Source organism: Sciurus carolinensis, chromosome 1, assembly GCF_902686445.1.
Source record: "Sciurus carolinensis chromosome 1, mSciCar1.2, whole genome shotgun sequence".
Classification (NCBI taxonomy): Eukaryota; Metazoa; Chordata; class Mammalia; order Rodentia; family Sciuridae; genus Sciurus; species Sciurus carolinensis.
In genome coordinates this window covers 103,857,744-103,874,714 of record NC_062213.1, presented here as the reverse complement: position 1 = coordinate 103,874,714, position 16,971 = coordinate 103,857,744, and the positions used below count along the sequence as shown (strand labels likewise).

Genomic DNA, 16,971 nt, shown 5'->3' with positions numbered 1-16,971 from the left:
CCCAGTGTTTCAGGAGGCTGAGACAGGTGGATGGCAAGTTCATCCTCAGCAAAAGTGAGGCACTAAGCATAAGAAACTCAGTGAGACTCTGTCTTCTCTAAATAAAATACAAAATAGGGCTAGGTATGTGCTTCAGTTGTCAAGTGCCCCTGAGTAATCCCTGGAACCCCCATCTCCACCTCAAAAAAATAACCATTATGAAGACAAAAACTGGTCAGGCAATATCAGGTAGTTAAACAGATATAGCTAGTGAATTGACTAGTCTGGTATTTGGTGAATTGGCTTGTTTTCTTGATATTTAACCTTCTATTCCTCATATTCAAGTTAGGAGCAAGAGAAAACAGTGTTAATGTTCATATTATTGTAATTTGGGGCAAGTTGTGAAGACAAATTCATATTTAATAATCTTTTATTGCTATGGCCTATATACTATTGAATCAGAGTTAACTGGTTTAATGAGAAACACTAAATACTTAAAGCTTCTCAGAGCACTGCCTGACAGGTAGTTGGAGCAGGACTATCAAGGGTATCTTGGTTCTCTGTATCAGAGTTTGACTGTCTGATGAATGACTTTCCTTTTTGCTCTGGCTTTATTAGTAATGTTAACATTTCTCAGAAGGCACATTCTCTGAACTTTCCATATCATACTACCATCAAAATCTGTGGCCATTTGGTAGAATGCTGGGAAAAGAAATAGCTTGCAAATACATGTGGTAAAGTTTAGTACAGTATTTTTAAAATTATTATCAAATTGAAGTGAATTGTCTGGGCAAGAAACTTTTTTAGCTTTTTTTGCTAGAAGCATTTCTGTACTCCCATTTGGTGAAATGAATCTGTATTTTGTTGTTGCTTTGATATTGTATTAGTTTACTATTTCTTAAAGCTAGAACCAGAACTTTACAACATGACTCTTTTTGGTTTTCCTATTAGAATTCACTTTGGACAGATCACTAGCAACCAAATGCTTGTGCCAGTGATAGAAAAATTAAAGGAAACAACTATTTCAAAAGTCAGACAAGTACAGGTAAGTGTTTTTGTGTAGAATTATAGGAACCAGACAAATCCCATCATATAAGTGACTTAGAGGTAGTAGAGTATGTTGTGCCTTGTCTTTAGCAGTACCAAGCAGATATAAATCTTTATTTGAGGTAAAGTTTTTGTTGGTACTGGTAGGAGTAGACTTTTAAAAGGAAACAAATGAAAATTCCCAAAATCTCCTCAGCAAAGGAAGGACATATAACAACACCTAAAGGCTGTGTAAACAACACCTAAACCCCTGGCTCACATATGCTGCTAGATTGAACTGAAGTGTCAGAAAGTTTGTTTAATCTTTCTTGTGTTCCTCCCCAGGATCTTATCGGCTTCAATATGGCAGGTCTTGATTATCTCAAGAGGGAATGTGAGGCAAAAAGTGAAGTTATGTTTTTTGCTGAGGCTACCAGCCACTTGGAAGAGAAGAAAAGGAAGAGGAAAAAGAGGGAGAAGCTAATTTTAACATTGACTTAAAACTGAAATTTGATGTATTTTCTACTGTTTCTTTAAAAGAACTTCTAAACCAAGCAGTAGTAGCATTGCCATCATCTTAAAAATACCAAATAAGAGAAGATTATGTTACAGAAGGTCTTGGGATGCTGTTCCCAGCTTTGCCTAAGGGAATTCCAACATGAGTCTATGGTCTGGCTTCACTTGTTGAACTTGAAAGCATGATTAATTTAAAAATCTTTGTTGTGCTCTCAGAAGATTAAGCCCCATAGGAATTGTCCCCTTTATATATTCTAGCAGGGAGCAAAGAATTTTTTTAAATTAAATATTTACTTCACTGGTGTTAGAATTAACATTTCAAAAGGTTTTTTTAAAATACTTTTTTATGGCAGATAATTTGTTGTATGTTTTGCTACCTTCATACTAGGTTTTACCTCCTTTTAAGACTATCAGGTGCATAATTGATTTTCATTTGCCCTTTATGCAGTGTCATGGACTTGTGGAGCTGAAAAGGACCATGAAAATTATTTAGAAAGTCTCCTTAAATGTAACTTCTTACAGGTTGTTATATCTATATTTAAGATCTTAATTGCTCTTTATACTTTTCTGAATAAAATAGTCATTTCTAATTAAAGAGTAGTCAAGCTAAGATGCCTTGCTAGGCTCCTGAGTGATTGATACTCTGTGTTTATGTGCATGGACATACACGGTAGAGATTTGGGGAGGTGGGAATATTCTAGGTAGAGATTGACAGAAATACCTCTACCTGGGCTTTTCTTTGGGGGAAGTTTTTATATTACTAATTCAGATTCCTTGTTATAGCTATATTCAGATTTTTAAAGGTACCTCTATCTGATAATTGTTATCCTAATCAAAAAGAAATGGAACCTGAAATAGAATGATGAGTACAATAAGTAGCTAAGTTATAACTTTGGTCAGGGTACTCAAAACCCATAAAAACCCTTAAGACTTGAGGTCAGCAGATGCCTTAAAAAGTTACTTTTAGGCCAAACAGATTTCCTAGTCATTAAGCAGCACTTATTGGCTCAGCCACCCATTGACTATATGTAATCCTTAATTCCCAAGACTATTTAATCAGTAATATCTTTTGAAAATGATGTAGTAAATAACATAAGAAACTCAAAATGCCCTAAAGAAAAACCTATAGTATAGGATCCTTACAATAGTTTATTAGAAATATAATAATCAAGCTTATTTTAAAAAGAAAATACCTATTACATCTCTTTCTCCATTTATTTAGAGAGGATATGCTTAACAATTTTAAGGTTCCTTGGGTAGAAGTGAGGTGCTTTGTGTATTTGGTATTAAATTGTTTCTTGGTGTCAAGTCTCATCAGTCACGTCTCATCCCAAAGAAATCTCTAATAGAGAATCTAGGATTATGCCTGGTAAGGCAATGGTGTCTATCCCTGGACTCCAGTCTCTCTATCCATCAGCTATAATTGATGAGCCTGCTCATCACAGCCTTTCCAGGCTAGACCACCCAGAGGAAAGAAGAGAAGGGAGGTTGTGGGCAGAGGCTAAGAAGAAGCCACCTAGGCTACATACATGCATTGTCCACAACCCACACCCTTTCTTCACAATTTAAGATATAAATTTGAAATGGAACTAAGTTTCTTAAGAATATATCACTATATATTCTAAGTCCTTTATTTTTGAGGTTTTAGGGATCTAAGTAGCCCTGATGTGTTTTTAGAACATAGTGCATATGATCTAATAGTCACTGTTCCCAACCCTTGTATAGAGCCTGGCAGTAGTTGCCCTTATGTAATCCCTTGCCCTTGGGTATGCGTTAGGCCTAGTGATGGGTTTCTAATGAACCAAATACAACAAATATGAGGGATATCTCACCCAAGATTAGATTACAAAACACTGAATTCTGCATTACCCACACTCTTAGGGTCTTCTTGCTTGTTTATGTGTTATGAGTTGAAACGCTTTAGGAAGAGAGCTACATGCAAGGAACTGAGGGGTGTCACCAAACAATATCCAGTGAGGAAATGAAGCCCTCAGTTTTAAGAGCCTGCAAGGCTGTAACTACTTGAGTAAGCTTGATGGCAGATTGACCCCAGTGGAGCCAAAGGACATGATGAGGAGGATCTGAATCCCTCACCCACAGAAGCTGTGTGATATAAGTGGTTCTTGTTTTAAGCCATTAAGTTTTGGATAATTTGTTACATAGTAACAGATAACTAACATAGCTTCTGTAGAGTAAACAACCTAACCTTGTTAGGTTTGAGATTGTTATTTTATGAAGTGGGGGAAGATTGTACCTACTCTCAGAGTTATTGAGAGCTACTTAAAGGAAACAAAATATGTCACTGTAGTCATTACATCTTTTTAATCACATTAACTGTGATAATATACTTGAAGTGGTGTCAAGGCAATAATAAGACATTTCTTCCTTTAGATGGATTCATGAAATTACTTAGAAGTTACTACCAGTAGAACTTTTGAATCTTTTTTATTTGAAAGTTTTTCAACAGTAGTGAGAATTGTCCAACTAGAGATGCTAACTTTATTGCTTATCTTTTCCGCTAACTTCTGAAAGTCTGGACCAGAATTGAAATCAACCATGCCTTAATACTTTGGTTCCCACAGGGTAGGCCAAGACAACAATATTAAACTGTGTACTGGGTTGATTAATGTCCTCTGGAAATTTGTGTCCACCTCAGTCCTATGAATGTGACCTTTTGGGATATAGAGTCCTTACAAATGTAATTGGTTAAGAGGAAGGTCATAATGGATTAGAGAAAATGGGCCCTTTAAGTCAGTGACTTTCCTTGTAAGAATGCCATGTGAAGGTATAGAGGTAGGAGACCATGTGATATGGAAGAGTTTGGGGTTGGAATGATGAGGTCAGAAGCCAAGGAGCATTAAGGATTGCTGACTACTATCAGAAGCTAGGAGAGGCTTGGAATAAATTCTCCCTCAGAACCTCTAGAAGGAACCAACCCTGCCAAAGCCTTGTTTCTGACCTCTGGCCTGACCTACAAGAGAATAAGTATTTGTTGTTTTTAACAACCCAGTTTATGGTAGCTTGTTACTGTAGCCCCAGGAAAATGCAGATTTTGCTGTCAGGAGGGTGGAGTGCAGCTGTAACAAATACCTAAAAATGGAGAAGTGATGAGTTTGTTCATGAGTAGGGGATAGAAGAATTTTGAGCCACATGGTACAAAAAGTCTGGATTGCTATAAAGAGCCTTTGGTAGAGATATAGACACCAAGGGCAATTCTGGTGTGATCTCTAAAGGAAGTGGTGAGGACGTAGGGAAAGCAATCATCTTGAATTCATGTTGTTATGAACAATGTTGGTAGAACTATGAACATCATAGGTGCTTCTGATGAGACCTCGACCAAAAACACTGGAGGAAAGGTGATCCTTAATAGAAAGTGACAGAAAACTTAGCCGAATTCGGTATTCTGCTGTTGGATAGAAAGTAGAACTTACAAATGAATTTGGGTATTTAGCTGAAATTCACAAGCAAAATATGGAAGGTGTGACCTGATTTCTTGCCTCTTGTGTAAGAAGAAAGAGAGCAACTGTTCAGCAGAAAAGTCAGAATATGATTATTTGGAAAATTCATAGCCTGTCCCTATCCATATTGCAAAAAATGCAAAGGTATGTTCTGGAGAAATCACAGACCTGCTGTAGAGAATAGGCATTTGACCATGAATCCAATCAATCATCTCAGCGGAATCCAGGAATAGAAACTAGGAATAGAGATCATTCAGGAAGAGTCTGTGGAGAACTGTGATATCTTAATGTGCAGATCCCCTTGATAACCACTGAAGACTGCTGGGCTTGGAGTATGTTATATCAGCAGAAACTGATATAACAGTACTTAAAGAGACAGATGGAACAAAGTGAAGAAAGGCTTCTTGAATTCTATAAGCAGGAAGCAGACTGCCCATAGTGTAGGACTGCTGCCAAGGGCCAAGAAGGCAGATCTAATGCAGTGTCTTAGAGGAGAGTCCTGAAGAATGGGGTTGGTGGAGCTTCCATTGGCACAGAGGGCAGATGGTGCCATAGATTTCTGTCCTTGAAACCCAGTGGAATTTTCCCTACTGGATTGTAAGCTTGCTTTGTACCATTGACCCTTAAATTCTTTCCATTTTCTCATGGGATGGGGATGTCTCTTACACTTGTCCTGCACCATTGTATTTTGGAAGCTGGAAACTTTTGTTTTCTAGTGTTACTGGACCATAGATGGAGCAGCTAGGATGGGTCATACCCAAATTCTCACCCATAGTTGATTTAAATGCTTTTAGATTATTATGTCTGAAACCTTTTGAGTTGATATTTAAATGAGATCTTTAGAAATGGGTTAAGACTTTTGGGACAGGAGAATATATTTTGAATGAATTTTGAGGAAACAAAGGACAGACTACTGGGTTTGCCCTTCCAAAATTCATGTCTAATAGAACCTGCATATGTGACTCTATTTGTAAATAAAAATCTTAACAAATGTAATCAAGTAAATGTGCAGTCATTCTGGGTTAAGGGAGCCCCTAAACCCAATGAGTGCATCTTTGTAAGGAGAGAGAGAGCGACAGAGAAATACAAAAGATCACCATGCAAAGATAGGAAGAGAATGGAGTGACGAAACCACAAGCCTAGGTTGGCTGGCAAACACCAAGAACTATGAGAGAGGCATAGAACAGATTCTCTCTCAGAGCCTACAGAAGGAACCAACCATGCTAACACTTTGATTTTGAACCTCTGGACACGTCCATGTTAAGAGAACAAGTACCCATTCTTCTAAGTTACCTCATTCATGATACTTCATTGTGGCAGCCCTAGGAAGCTAGTATAAGATGTTATTGCTTTGTTCTCTCATTCAAAGACATGAGGTAGAGTTTTCCAGAGGCTGTATAATATGCGATATGGTAAGAGTCTGAATACAATGCAGATGTGAGAATATACTATGTTCTCTTAAGCCGGATATTAAAGAGATTTGCAAAATTGTAAAACAATTCCACTCATTTAATCTTTGTTTTGGAGCAGTCATTTTTCATTAAAAGTATATAATTTAAGATATTGGTTTATTATTTTTTCTAATTATAAATTTTTCCAATTTTAATTTTAGTTTAGTAAATATTGATAGATTATACCCACGTACAAAAAGAACTCTTTGGGATCCTCAACAGTTTTTAAGAATATAAAAGGAATCCTAAGCCTAAAAAGTTTGAAAATTATTGGCTTAATTGTGAATTCTCAGTTCCAAAAAAGGGTGCTTTGGTGTTTGTGCTACTGCTTTTTGGAGGGTATGACCAATTTATCTGTACAATGAAGATGGTACTTAAAAGAATGAACTTTAGAGTCACATAAAATGTTAGATTTTTACTTCCACTTAATATTATCTGGCCTGTTTCCTCATAAAATAGAAAAAGAAAATCTATCTTGTTGAAGATTGGATTCGATAATATATAAAAGGGTAACAATTATAGTTATGAAAAGCAAATATTTTCATTCAATCAGGTTAAGTGGTTTCTTGGTTTGTAACTATAAGAAGAGGGGAACAACTTGAGGTTTAAGGCCTTGAATTTGAATGTTTGACAATCAAATTCCTACTTACTACTTACTGGACCTAATATGGAGAAACTTTTCGAGACATGAAGACACCAAGTGTAGAGGAAGGAATTGTAGAAGTCCTCTGGACCATGGGATTTTCTTTTCCCTGGGGAAAATCTTCTGGTCGATTATCATAATAGTTACTTGTTAAAACTGGTAAAATACTCATTAAGGACTATAATTTTCATGACTAAATTTTTTTGTATCTACAAACATAAATAACATTTGTTAATCATAAGAGTCTCATTTCTAGCAATATCAGCTCAATTTTAGGTACTCTTCTGTATAATGTAGTTAGAGGTTAAAGGACAAATACCAATATCTTAGAGTAACTTCTGTTCTCCCCTATGTACACTTCTCTCTGAACTGTGACTGACCTTTCTGTAAGATGCTATCAGTATAACCATGCTCCATACAACATCAGCATCCAGATTTCATGCTTCATTTGGTGGAAAGAGGGCTAGGTCTTGGGAAATGGGCTATGAACTATCATTGACTTTTGGAAGTAGACAAAAGATCTAAGAAAACCCCCTTGTTTTCCATCTGTCTGTGCCTAATTGACAAGTGGTTTCTACTCTCTAAGCAAGGAATACTAGTATAAATGCAAAATGATTTTCTTGCTATCATCAGCAACAGCAGTTCAGGTATTTAATAACCTATGGGGAGAGGGTATGAGCCCTTGATTTAATTCCCAGAATGAAAGACCAGTTCTTTGATTATTTTCTTTCTATACAATGGAAGAGCCTTACCATCACTGCTAAAAAGAAAAGGAAAACCACCCTGTTTTAATTGTAAACCTCTTAATACTCTCTAAACATTTTTCTACATCCTACTTTATATTTTTCTTCACTGTCTTTATTGGTATCATAGTCCATATTTTACTTATTTTGTATATTATCTGTCCTCAGAGTGAGGTGTAAGTTACGTAAAGGCAAGGATTTCTGCCCCTCTTTGTTGCTGTATCCCTAATACTTAAAAAAGTGACTGGCACATTAAAACCATTTATTTTTGAAAGAATAAGGAGCAAATGAACTCATCTCAATTGCTATTGAAATCAAACTCATCTGACACAAGTTCCCTTAACTTTCTTTGTTCACCTCAGAATGTCTGGATCCTTAGCCATCTTGATCCTCTCTTTTGCCAAAACTAACCCTTTGGGTCCATTCTTGATTATCCTGCCCTGTTAGGGATATTGCAGTTTCAAGTAATTCTGCTCACTCATATTTTTAATGATTCTCTTCTGATCCATTCTCTTCAGCCTACAAACGTACTTAGGTCTACACTGAACTGAAAACACCTCCTTTTTTATTTAGTTTTATTTATTTTATTTATTTTTTATTTATTTTATTTTATGGTGTCCTTGAGGCACCATATTCTCTTGTTCTTTCCTTTGATACATTTTCTTGTAAAGTTATCCATGCCTGATGTTTCTTAAGACTCATTTTCTATCTTCTGTGATTTAGTTTTGTTTCCAACTAAATTTTATTTTAATCTGAATTCTCTATGGCATCTCTGTCGCATTTGTCATCTGTGTCCATCTTTTCCTTGAAATTCTATGACTTCTAAAATATTCTTGGCTTTCTGATTACTTGTTCTATTTCTACTTGCTCCTTTCTCCTTGTGCTCCCTAAACAGACCCCAAATTTCTGCTCCTTTTCATACATTCAACCATTACCTCTGGAGAGGATGCTCAAAATCATTCTGTCTCTGGCTTCTCAACTAAAATTTAGTCCTGAATATCAGTGATTCACTTCCTAAGCCCCAAACCTTGCTGCTGAACTCATCATTTTCTTCCATAAATGATTCATTTGCACTTTAGATTTTGCAATTTCTTTCCCACCTTTACATCTGTTCACACCTACTGTCGCCACTCTTTAGTTCTTCTTGTCCTTAGAGTTGCCCTGGTGAAGTAGACCTGCAGTGGTTCTTTTACATGGCCAGTTCTCCAGCATATCCTGCACGATACTAGTTTCGTTTTTGTAGAGATATACTGATGGTATTACCTCCTGGCCAGACATCTTCAGTGGTTCACTGTTGCTTAAATAATGAAGTCTAGGCCAAGGGTTCAAGATCTCCATAACTTGACTCAAACCCACCTTCCCACTATATTTCTAATACTTCTAAAGTGCTTACAAATTTAATTTCTGCTAACCCTCCCAAACACCTGGAGCTTGCCTATGATTGATTTTGTAGTATATGATTCATGTCACTGGAGAAGTAAAAAAATAGTTTAAAAAAGTAAAAAGACTTTATTCCTGCTACTGTATTATATAATTGTTTTAAAGATAGGGTTCAATTTTCCACTTATGACTAAGATAAAATATATGGTGCTCTGCAAATAATGAGTATTAGATACCTGTGTAATATTTATATGGCTAGAGACACCAATATGAAGGAATGCCTGTATGATTCAGCAAAAATCCCACTTTTATATCTTCTACCCCTGCCCCGTGAGATTATGTTGTTTTAGGTAAAAGATTCATTTTGATTGTCTGATATTCCATTTATAGTCAATAACATTGATACCTATTCAACTTGTAGTTACTGCTAATATACCATATATCAGGTGTCTTTTAGATTTGGCTGCACACTTCAAAAAGTGAATGAAGACACAGTCTTTGTCCTAAGAAATTTAACACTTATAATTTTATATGTAGAACTGATGAAAATATGGAGGTGTATTTTCACTTCCACATTTTCCTCACTGCTGTGTAATTTCTACACTATATGTGATTACCCAGATTGATCTTTAAAGGATATTTGCTTCCACAGGTAAGAACAGAACATCATGCTCAGTCATAATCTCAATATTGTGAGAGATCTTTGCTGATCCCTTGGTACCATCCTCTCCAACAGCCATGGCAAATAGCTCTACCTTCAGCTCTGTCTGCAAACCAGCTGCCACCTATAAGACAAATGTAGCTCTTTAGACACAGTATGAGTTCAAATCCTGCTTTTTACTTAATTTAGGCGAGTTACTTAAACTGTCTAATTTTTAGTTTTCTTATTTCTAAATTTGGCATTAATAAATTATAGTATTATAAGCATTTAGCAAAATTATTTTATAGATTAATTTGGTAGATTTGAGTAAATGGAACTCAGCATAAATCTTTGAAGGGGGCAAATTTTGGGAAAAATCATAAGGAAACTATGGCAGGGTATTAGAGTGACCCTAAAGGCAAAATTCTGCAATACCCTAATTGTACTATTTCTTGAATATTAGTTGAGAATTTCTATTGTCATCCTTGTGGGTAGAGATTAATTTAAGATAAATGTAAATATAATGTTAAAATGAATCTACGAAACTGGGTGAATTCCCTAACATTCCTACCCAGCACCTTGGTTGTAGTGTTCCTAATGCAAAATGTGTAAAGTGACAAAGCCAGTAGAGGGAGACAGAATTAGTTTAAATGCCAAAGTAGTTAGGTTTGAAAACTACATGAAAGAGGCTTGTACTAACAGAAAAGAAACCCAATATATAATGAAGAAGAAACACAGCAAGGCATGGGCTTCTTGCCTTAGTCGTTGAAAAGAATACTAGCCAGGAAAGAAAGAGCTGTTTATGTTTCTAAGCTGCCTCTCCAGGAGGTGAGTTAAAAAGCAGACTTGGGAACAGTTATCTGGAAAAAAGTAAATAAATCAGAAACTACCACATGGAAAGCAATTAGATACAAATGGATTTTTTTCAATACAGTTTTATAAATAATAAAATTGAAAAATGTTTCAGTTTTTTCAACAGTGTGCATGTATGCATACTGGAGGGAATCCAACAGCTCTGTTTCTGAGAATCAGACCCTCAGTTCTCCAAGCCCAACAATCAAAACAGGGCTGGGTAATGACGAAATTCAGCATGAGGAGAGCTGGAATATTGCCATCACATAGGTTTACCCAGGCTTCGAGCATATTCATTTAATGTTGGCGACTAACCAAGCTGAACAGTGGTTAGATTTACATATGGTGAAGTCTGTAGATTATATTTTTTGCCAGAGCCAAAACCTACTGTCAAAAAGAAATGAAAAAAAAAAAAAAAAAAAAACTAGAAAAGAAAAAAAATCTTAACAGTATAAAGTGAGCTTCAAAGAATACACCCTGGGTTTTATATTTTATAAAGGTTGATCCAACAGTCATTTCAACTTTTGGCATAATCCCTACTTTAGATTAAAATGAGATTTACTAACTTCCCAGAACAGTGAAAGAAGGGTTTGCTTTGATTTTTGTTTTGCTTTATGTTGTGAAGATTCTGAAATCTTAGCATAATACAGTGATTAATTATTTTATAGAGGTACTCATGAATTATGGATTTAGTCTCAGTATGTATTGTTGTTTGGAGTTTCATCCTAGGTACTGCTGTTTTTCTGTAGATCATGAGATAACAGAGCTAGAAGTAGGCTAAGACTGGTTTAAACTCCCTCGTTGACAGATGAGGAAAAGGCTTAGAGCATTAACTACTAGTATCTATCTGCTTCTTGTTATTGTCAAGTTAGAAGCCAATGGACTTTGCACTGTTCCACACTGACCCATCTATGTGAGGGAATAACAATTCTGCTGCTTTAAGAGATGCAGATCCAGGGAGCACTGCATACTTGTTAAAGTCCCAGGTACCCTGCTAACTGCTCTTCTGAGGCTATGTATATAGTTCCATCTGTAACGAATGGATCCTTTCTCTGCCAGATTTCCTACTTCATTTTATCACTTAATTCATACACATCTTGAGTACCTGCCATGTGCCTGACTCTGTAATCTATTTATCTATCTATCTATCTATCTATCTATCTATCTATCTATCTATCTATCTATCTACTTGGTACCAGGGATTGAATTCAGGAGTGCTTAACCACTGAGCCACATTCCCCAGCTCCTTTTTATTTATTTTATTTTATTTTATTTTATTTTATTTTATTTATGTTATGTTATGTTATGTTATGTTATGTTATGTTAGAAACAGGGTCTTACTGAGTTGTTTAGGACCTTGCTAAATTGCTGAGGCTGGCTTTGAACTTGCAATCCTCCTGCCTCAGCTTCTCAAGCCACTGGGATTACAGATGTGTGCCATTTTTTTTTTTTTTTTTTTTTTTGTATGTGCCTCATTTTTAACATCCTCTGCACCCAAACACTATTAGTGTCATATGGGTGGAACTGTTTGCTCAGTGAGGAGAGAGGGATGTTAAAGTAGCTAGATGATACACTGGCCAAGACTTACAGGTGTGATTTTATTATATTTTGAGATAAACTTTTGTTTACAATGTACCAGATTTCTGAAATTATAATTTAAATAAGTGAGGATATATAATTAATATACTTTTTGTCACTAAACATCCCATTTTGGGAAATGTATCAAAAGTCAGAACAGACTATTAATAAATTTGTATTCTCAGAGAACTTTGGAGAAATGAATCTGCTGATGAATACATATGATATTTCTTAGTATGGCGTTTAATAATATTCTCTGGCAAATATCAAGAGAGCAAACCAGATTTAATAAAATATAAAGAATAGAATAAGTATTGGTTTTTCTGAATGATTTTTCACTTTGCAGAAGAATTTAATTTTAACTTTGAAATTAGTCTTCATACATAACTGTACATAACCATACTCCTTGAGCAAGTGAGGGGAGCTTCAGAAATGTTTCCATAACTAGAAGTTTAACTCTGTTTACACATAGGATCTTTCCCATGGTGCTTAGAGGAAACAAATGATATCATGCCACATATTTTACCAATACTGGGAATCTTTGCTGATAATACTAGAAAAATTAAACTTATACCTGGTTTAAACTGAATGGGCAGAATGATTTAAAAACTCACTTCACTGGAAATATAGACATCCACATGTGCGTGCACGCGCATACAACAGATAACACGTAATAAGACTTACAGGCCCAGGTTTGTAAGTCACTTTCAGTCCAGTACTGGGTGGAGGCTGCTTCACTCTAAACCTACCAGGAAGAAAGATGGAAATAAGTTTATGCCATAATGAAAAACGTGAGCAATTAACTCGGATGTTATAAAATCAGGGAGGTGTTAATATTCGTTACACAGGAGCCAGGGGTCCATAGCATTAGAAAAACAACCATAATATTCAGTTGGGAGAATTTGAGGTCCATTTCACAACTGCCTTTCCAGCAGTTTTCATCAACATTCAATGGACTCCAACCTGAGTTTCCACCTTTTGTTATTGTAGCTGATGAGCAGCATGGGCCTGGGCAGAGTGTTGTGAGTGTTTGGCTGGTGTGTGCATTTCAGCGTAGCCGCCAGCATGAGTGCAAATGCTGGCAGCCAGATCATTAAGCTGAAGAATAAAGGCTCTTTTGGAAAGCAGTGGAGCATGGGAGCCAGTCTTACTCTGTCTTGGAATAGGGTTTGCATGTTCAGGGAGAGGAGAAAGAGAAAGGGCTCAGAAAATGTTGAAGAACTTGGAAAGCTCTGTGCTCACACATGGTGCTTATTGATCTCTTTCCCTTCCTGTGGTTTGTGGGTTCTGCATGAGGGTTAAAGACCTGGAGTAAATTAAAATGCCAAGGAGATCCTACCTCCACACTGACCCCAGCCCCACTTCTGCCATCCACCTTGCTGTCTACTGCACCATGGCTGAATTTAACTAGCTGTGGAATTAAATCTCTAAAACTAACTAGAATTCTGTATTGGGGAGAGATGAATTTTATTCGTTTGAAGTTAACTTCATTTTACCCCCCAACTCCACTTTGTTGGCAACAACCTAATAAACAACAGAACGCAATAATGTCTGAACTGGTGACCTGAGTCCCTCATCAGGTTGTTTCCTAGAAAGCAAACATTATTCCTAAAATTGGGGATTTGCTTCAACTAAAAGGTGACAGCGATCTTTCAAATTGGATAGTTCCTTTGTGCTCCTCCATTTGATCTCCAATCCTGAATCTAGAATCACAAACATTCTTAAAGAGTTTTCCATTATAACAACTCTGCAATTGAAATGTTTATTCAACTTTTATTTAAAAGAACACTCCCCGGTACACTTTATGCTTAACTCAAAATAGAGGACATTTTGCAACTAGGAGTGATCTTGGCAAAAATACATGGTATACTGGTGCAGTGAAAAGAAGTGAAATCCCTCATGAAACTGGTGACCACACTTGTGTTGATAAAGTGGAGTACCTCCATGTTGGTGGAGGTAGAGACAGCAATGACCTGGTGCTCAGGAGATCTGAGGTCCAGCTTTCTCTAGCTCCAAGAACTTAAAACAAGTTACTCAGTTTCTTCCTGAATAATTATCTCTAAGATTTCTTCAAGTTCTCAGATTCCACTGATTTTGACCTGGAAATATGAAAAACTGGCTTTTTCTTGTTATCAAGTGCCAGGTAGAGTATGTTTTCAGCTGTGTGTACAAGCTGTGAGTTAGGTTATTGTTATTAATTCTAAGTCAGATCTTCATAACTAAAATGCCCCTAATGATTTGGGCTTTTTTTTTTTCTTTTTGCTTCAATTATGCAGAAATAACATAATTAACAACATTTTTTCAAAGTTGAAGACAGAGAATTTTAAAGGCAGGAAGATAAAATCATCGAGTTAAATATAAGGGAATCCCCATTAGAGTATTGGCAGGTTTCTCAGAAGAAATCCTGTATGCCAAGAAAGAATAGAGTGATATATTCAAAGTGCTGAAAGGAAAAATCTACCAGCCAAGAATACTGTTCCCAGCAAAGATGTCCTTTAGAAGTAATAGAGAAATAAGGTATTTCATATGCAAGCAAAATTTGAGGGAATTCATTACCACTAGACCTGCCTTACAAGAATGCTTAAGGAAGTTCTTCAAGCAGACACAGAAGAATGAAAATTACTATCATGAATACATTTATGACTATAAAAATTACTGAAAGGCAAATATATAGTTAAATCTAGAATACTCTGATATTATAATGGTGATATGTAAACTGTACATATCTTTGATATGAAGGTTAAAAGTTAAAGTAGTAAAAAATAAAACTACAATGTTTTGTTAATAAATATACAAGATAAAAATGCGAAATGTAATTTCAAAAACACGTGGAAAGAAGGTAAAAGTCCAGAGTTTTTGTATATGACAGAAATGAAGTTGTTATCAACTTAAAATAGATTATAACTGTAAGATGTTTCATGCAAGCCTCGTGATAACCACAAAACAAAACAACAATAACAAAAAACTACAGCAGGTACACAAATGATGGAAGGAAAGAAATAAAAGCTTAACATTTCAGAAATTTAGTCATCTTGCAAGAGAGCAAGAAGGAACAAAGCTACAAAACTACTAGAAAACAAATAATAATAAGATAGCTGTAAATTGTTAGCCAACAGTAATAACCTTGAATGTAAATGGATTAAATTTTCAATCAAAAGATACAGAATGACTGGATTAAAAGGAGAAAAAAAATAGCTAAATGCTGCCCTACACAAACAAGAGACCCACTTAAGCTTTACTGACACACATAGGCTAAAAGTGGAAGAATGGAAAAAGGCATTCCTTGCAAATGGTAAACAAAAGCTGGATGCAGTGGTACTTGCCTGTAATCCCAGCAGCCCAGGAAGCAGCTAGACAGAAAGAAAACAAGTTCAAGTTCAGCAAGACAGGTTCAGGGAGAACCTGTCTCAGAAATAAAAAGGGCTGGGAATGTAGTTCAGTGGCAAAGTGCTCTGAGCTTAATCCCTAGTACCACAAAAAAAAAAAAAAAAAAAGCAGAAGATGCTACATTTATATTTGGTAAAAGAGACTTCAGGTCAAAAATTGTCACAAGAGACAAAAGAAGGTCATTATTTAATAATAAAAGGCTTAATTCATCAACAAGACATAACCATTATAAATACATATGTACCTAACATTGGAACACCTGAATACATAAAGAAAATAATAGTAAACATGAAGGGAGAAATAAATGCCATACAATATGAGGGTAATTCAATACTCTACTTTCTACAATGAATAGATCAAGCAGAAAGAAAATTAATAAGGAAATACTGGACTTGAATTCAACTTTTCACCAAAGAGACCTAAACAGATGTTTACTGAACCTTCTATCAACAACATCTAAATACAAATTTTTCTCCTGCACACAAGGAACGCTCTCCAGGCTAGACCATACATTAGGCCACAAAACAAATCTTAACAAATCTAAGTTTGAAATAACATCAGTATCACTTCAGATCATAATGGTATAAAACTATAAATCAATAACAGGAGGAATCTTTAAAAATTCACAAGTATGTTGAAATTAAACAATTTGCTCCTGAACAAACAAGCCAAAGAAAAAAGATCATAAAAGAGATTAGAAAACATCTTGAGACAAATGAGAATGTAAGCACAACCTATGAAGTACAGTGAAAAAAGTTCTAAGAAGGATCTTTATCACAATAAATGCTTACATTAAAAAAGAAGGATTCCAAATAAATGGCCCAAGATTACAATTCAAGGAACTAGAAAAAAAACAACTAGACCCCAAATTAGCAAAAAGAAGGAAATAGATAAACATCAGAACAGAAATAAATCAACTAGAGAATTAAAAAAATGGAATAAAACTGAGGTTTTTTTTAAAAACAATTAGCAAAATTGAAACACTTTCAGCTAGTCAAAGAATAAAAAGGAAAAAAGTCCAATTTTTAAAAAAGCAAAGCAATTATAACAGACACCTCAGAAATAGTGAAGCCAGAATTAAGGACAGGTAGTTAGTATAGAAATAGGGGATCAGGTCAAATCGAGGAAATGAAGCCATGAAACCATCTGCCTCTGGAAGTTGGAGACTGCCCCTGGGAGAATGGAATGTCAAGGATCTCCAGAGCCCATTGATTACCAAATTTACCTGCCTCTATCAAGGACTGCAAGCAAGGAGCTGCTAATTAATGCCCCCTGGGCCCTTGCCTGCCTGAATCACCTTGGCCCTCCCCCTGCCCAT

The 16,971-nt window shown here is 35.8% G+C and overlaps 2 protein-coding genes across 4 annotated transcripts in view; one reads left to right on the top strand and one right to left on the bottom strand.

Annotated features, from left to right (window-relative positions):
• Window positions 1–6,968, top strand: part of Wdr3 (WD repeat domain 3) — a 32,500-nt gene extending 25,532 nt beyond the window's left edge. For both annotated transcript variants that reach the window (XM_047539969.1, XM_047539978.1), the window contains exons 26-27: window positions 931–1,024; window positions 1,351–6,968. In XM_047539969.1, coding sequence (XP_047395925.1) covers window positions 931–1,024; window positions 1,351–1,506 — 250 coding nt within the window. In that variant the 3' untranslated portion in view covers window positions 1,507–6,968. The remainder of the gene's footprint in view (window positions 1–930; window positions 1,025–1,350) is intronic.
• Spag17 (sperm associated antigen 17) overlaps window positions 1–16,971 on the bottom strand; it is a 230,243-nt gene that overhangs the window by 4,447 nt on the left and 208,825 nt on the right. The window contains exons 46-48 of one of the 2 annotated variants that reach the window (XM_047539956.1): window positions 12,951–13,011; window positions 9,837–9,981; window positions 7,081–7,232 (exon numbers count right to left, since the gene is read on the bottom strand). In XM_047539956.1, the coding sequence (XP_047395912.1) occupies window positions 7,093–7,232; window positions 9,837–9,981; window positions 12,951–13,011 (346 nt within the window). In that variant the 3' untranslated portion in view covers window positions 7,081–7,092. The remainder of the gene's footprint in view (window positions 1–7,080; window positions 7,233–9,836; window positions 9,982–12,950; window positions 13,012–16,971) is intronic. The other variant, XM_047539948.1, reaches the window with a different exon arrangement.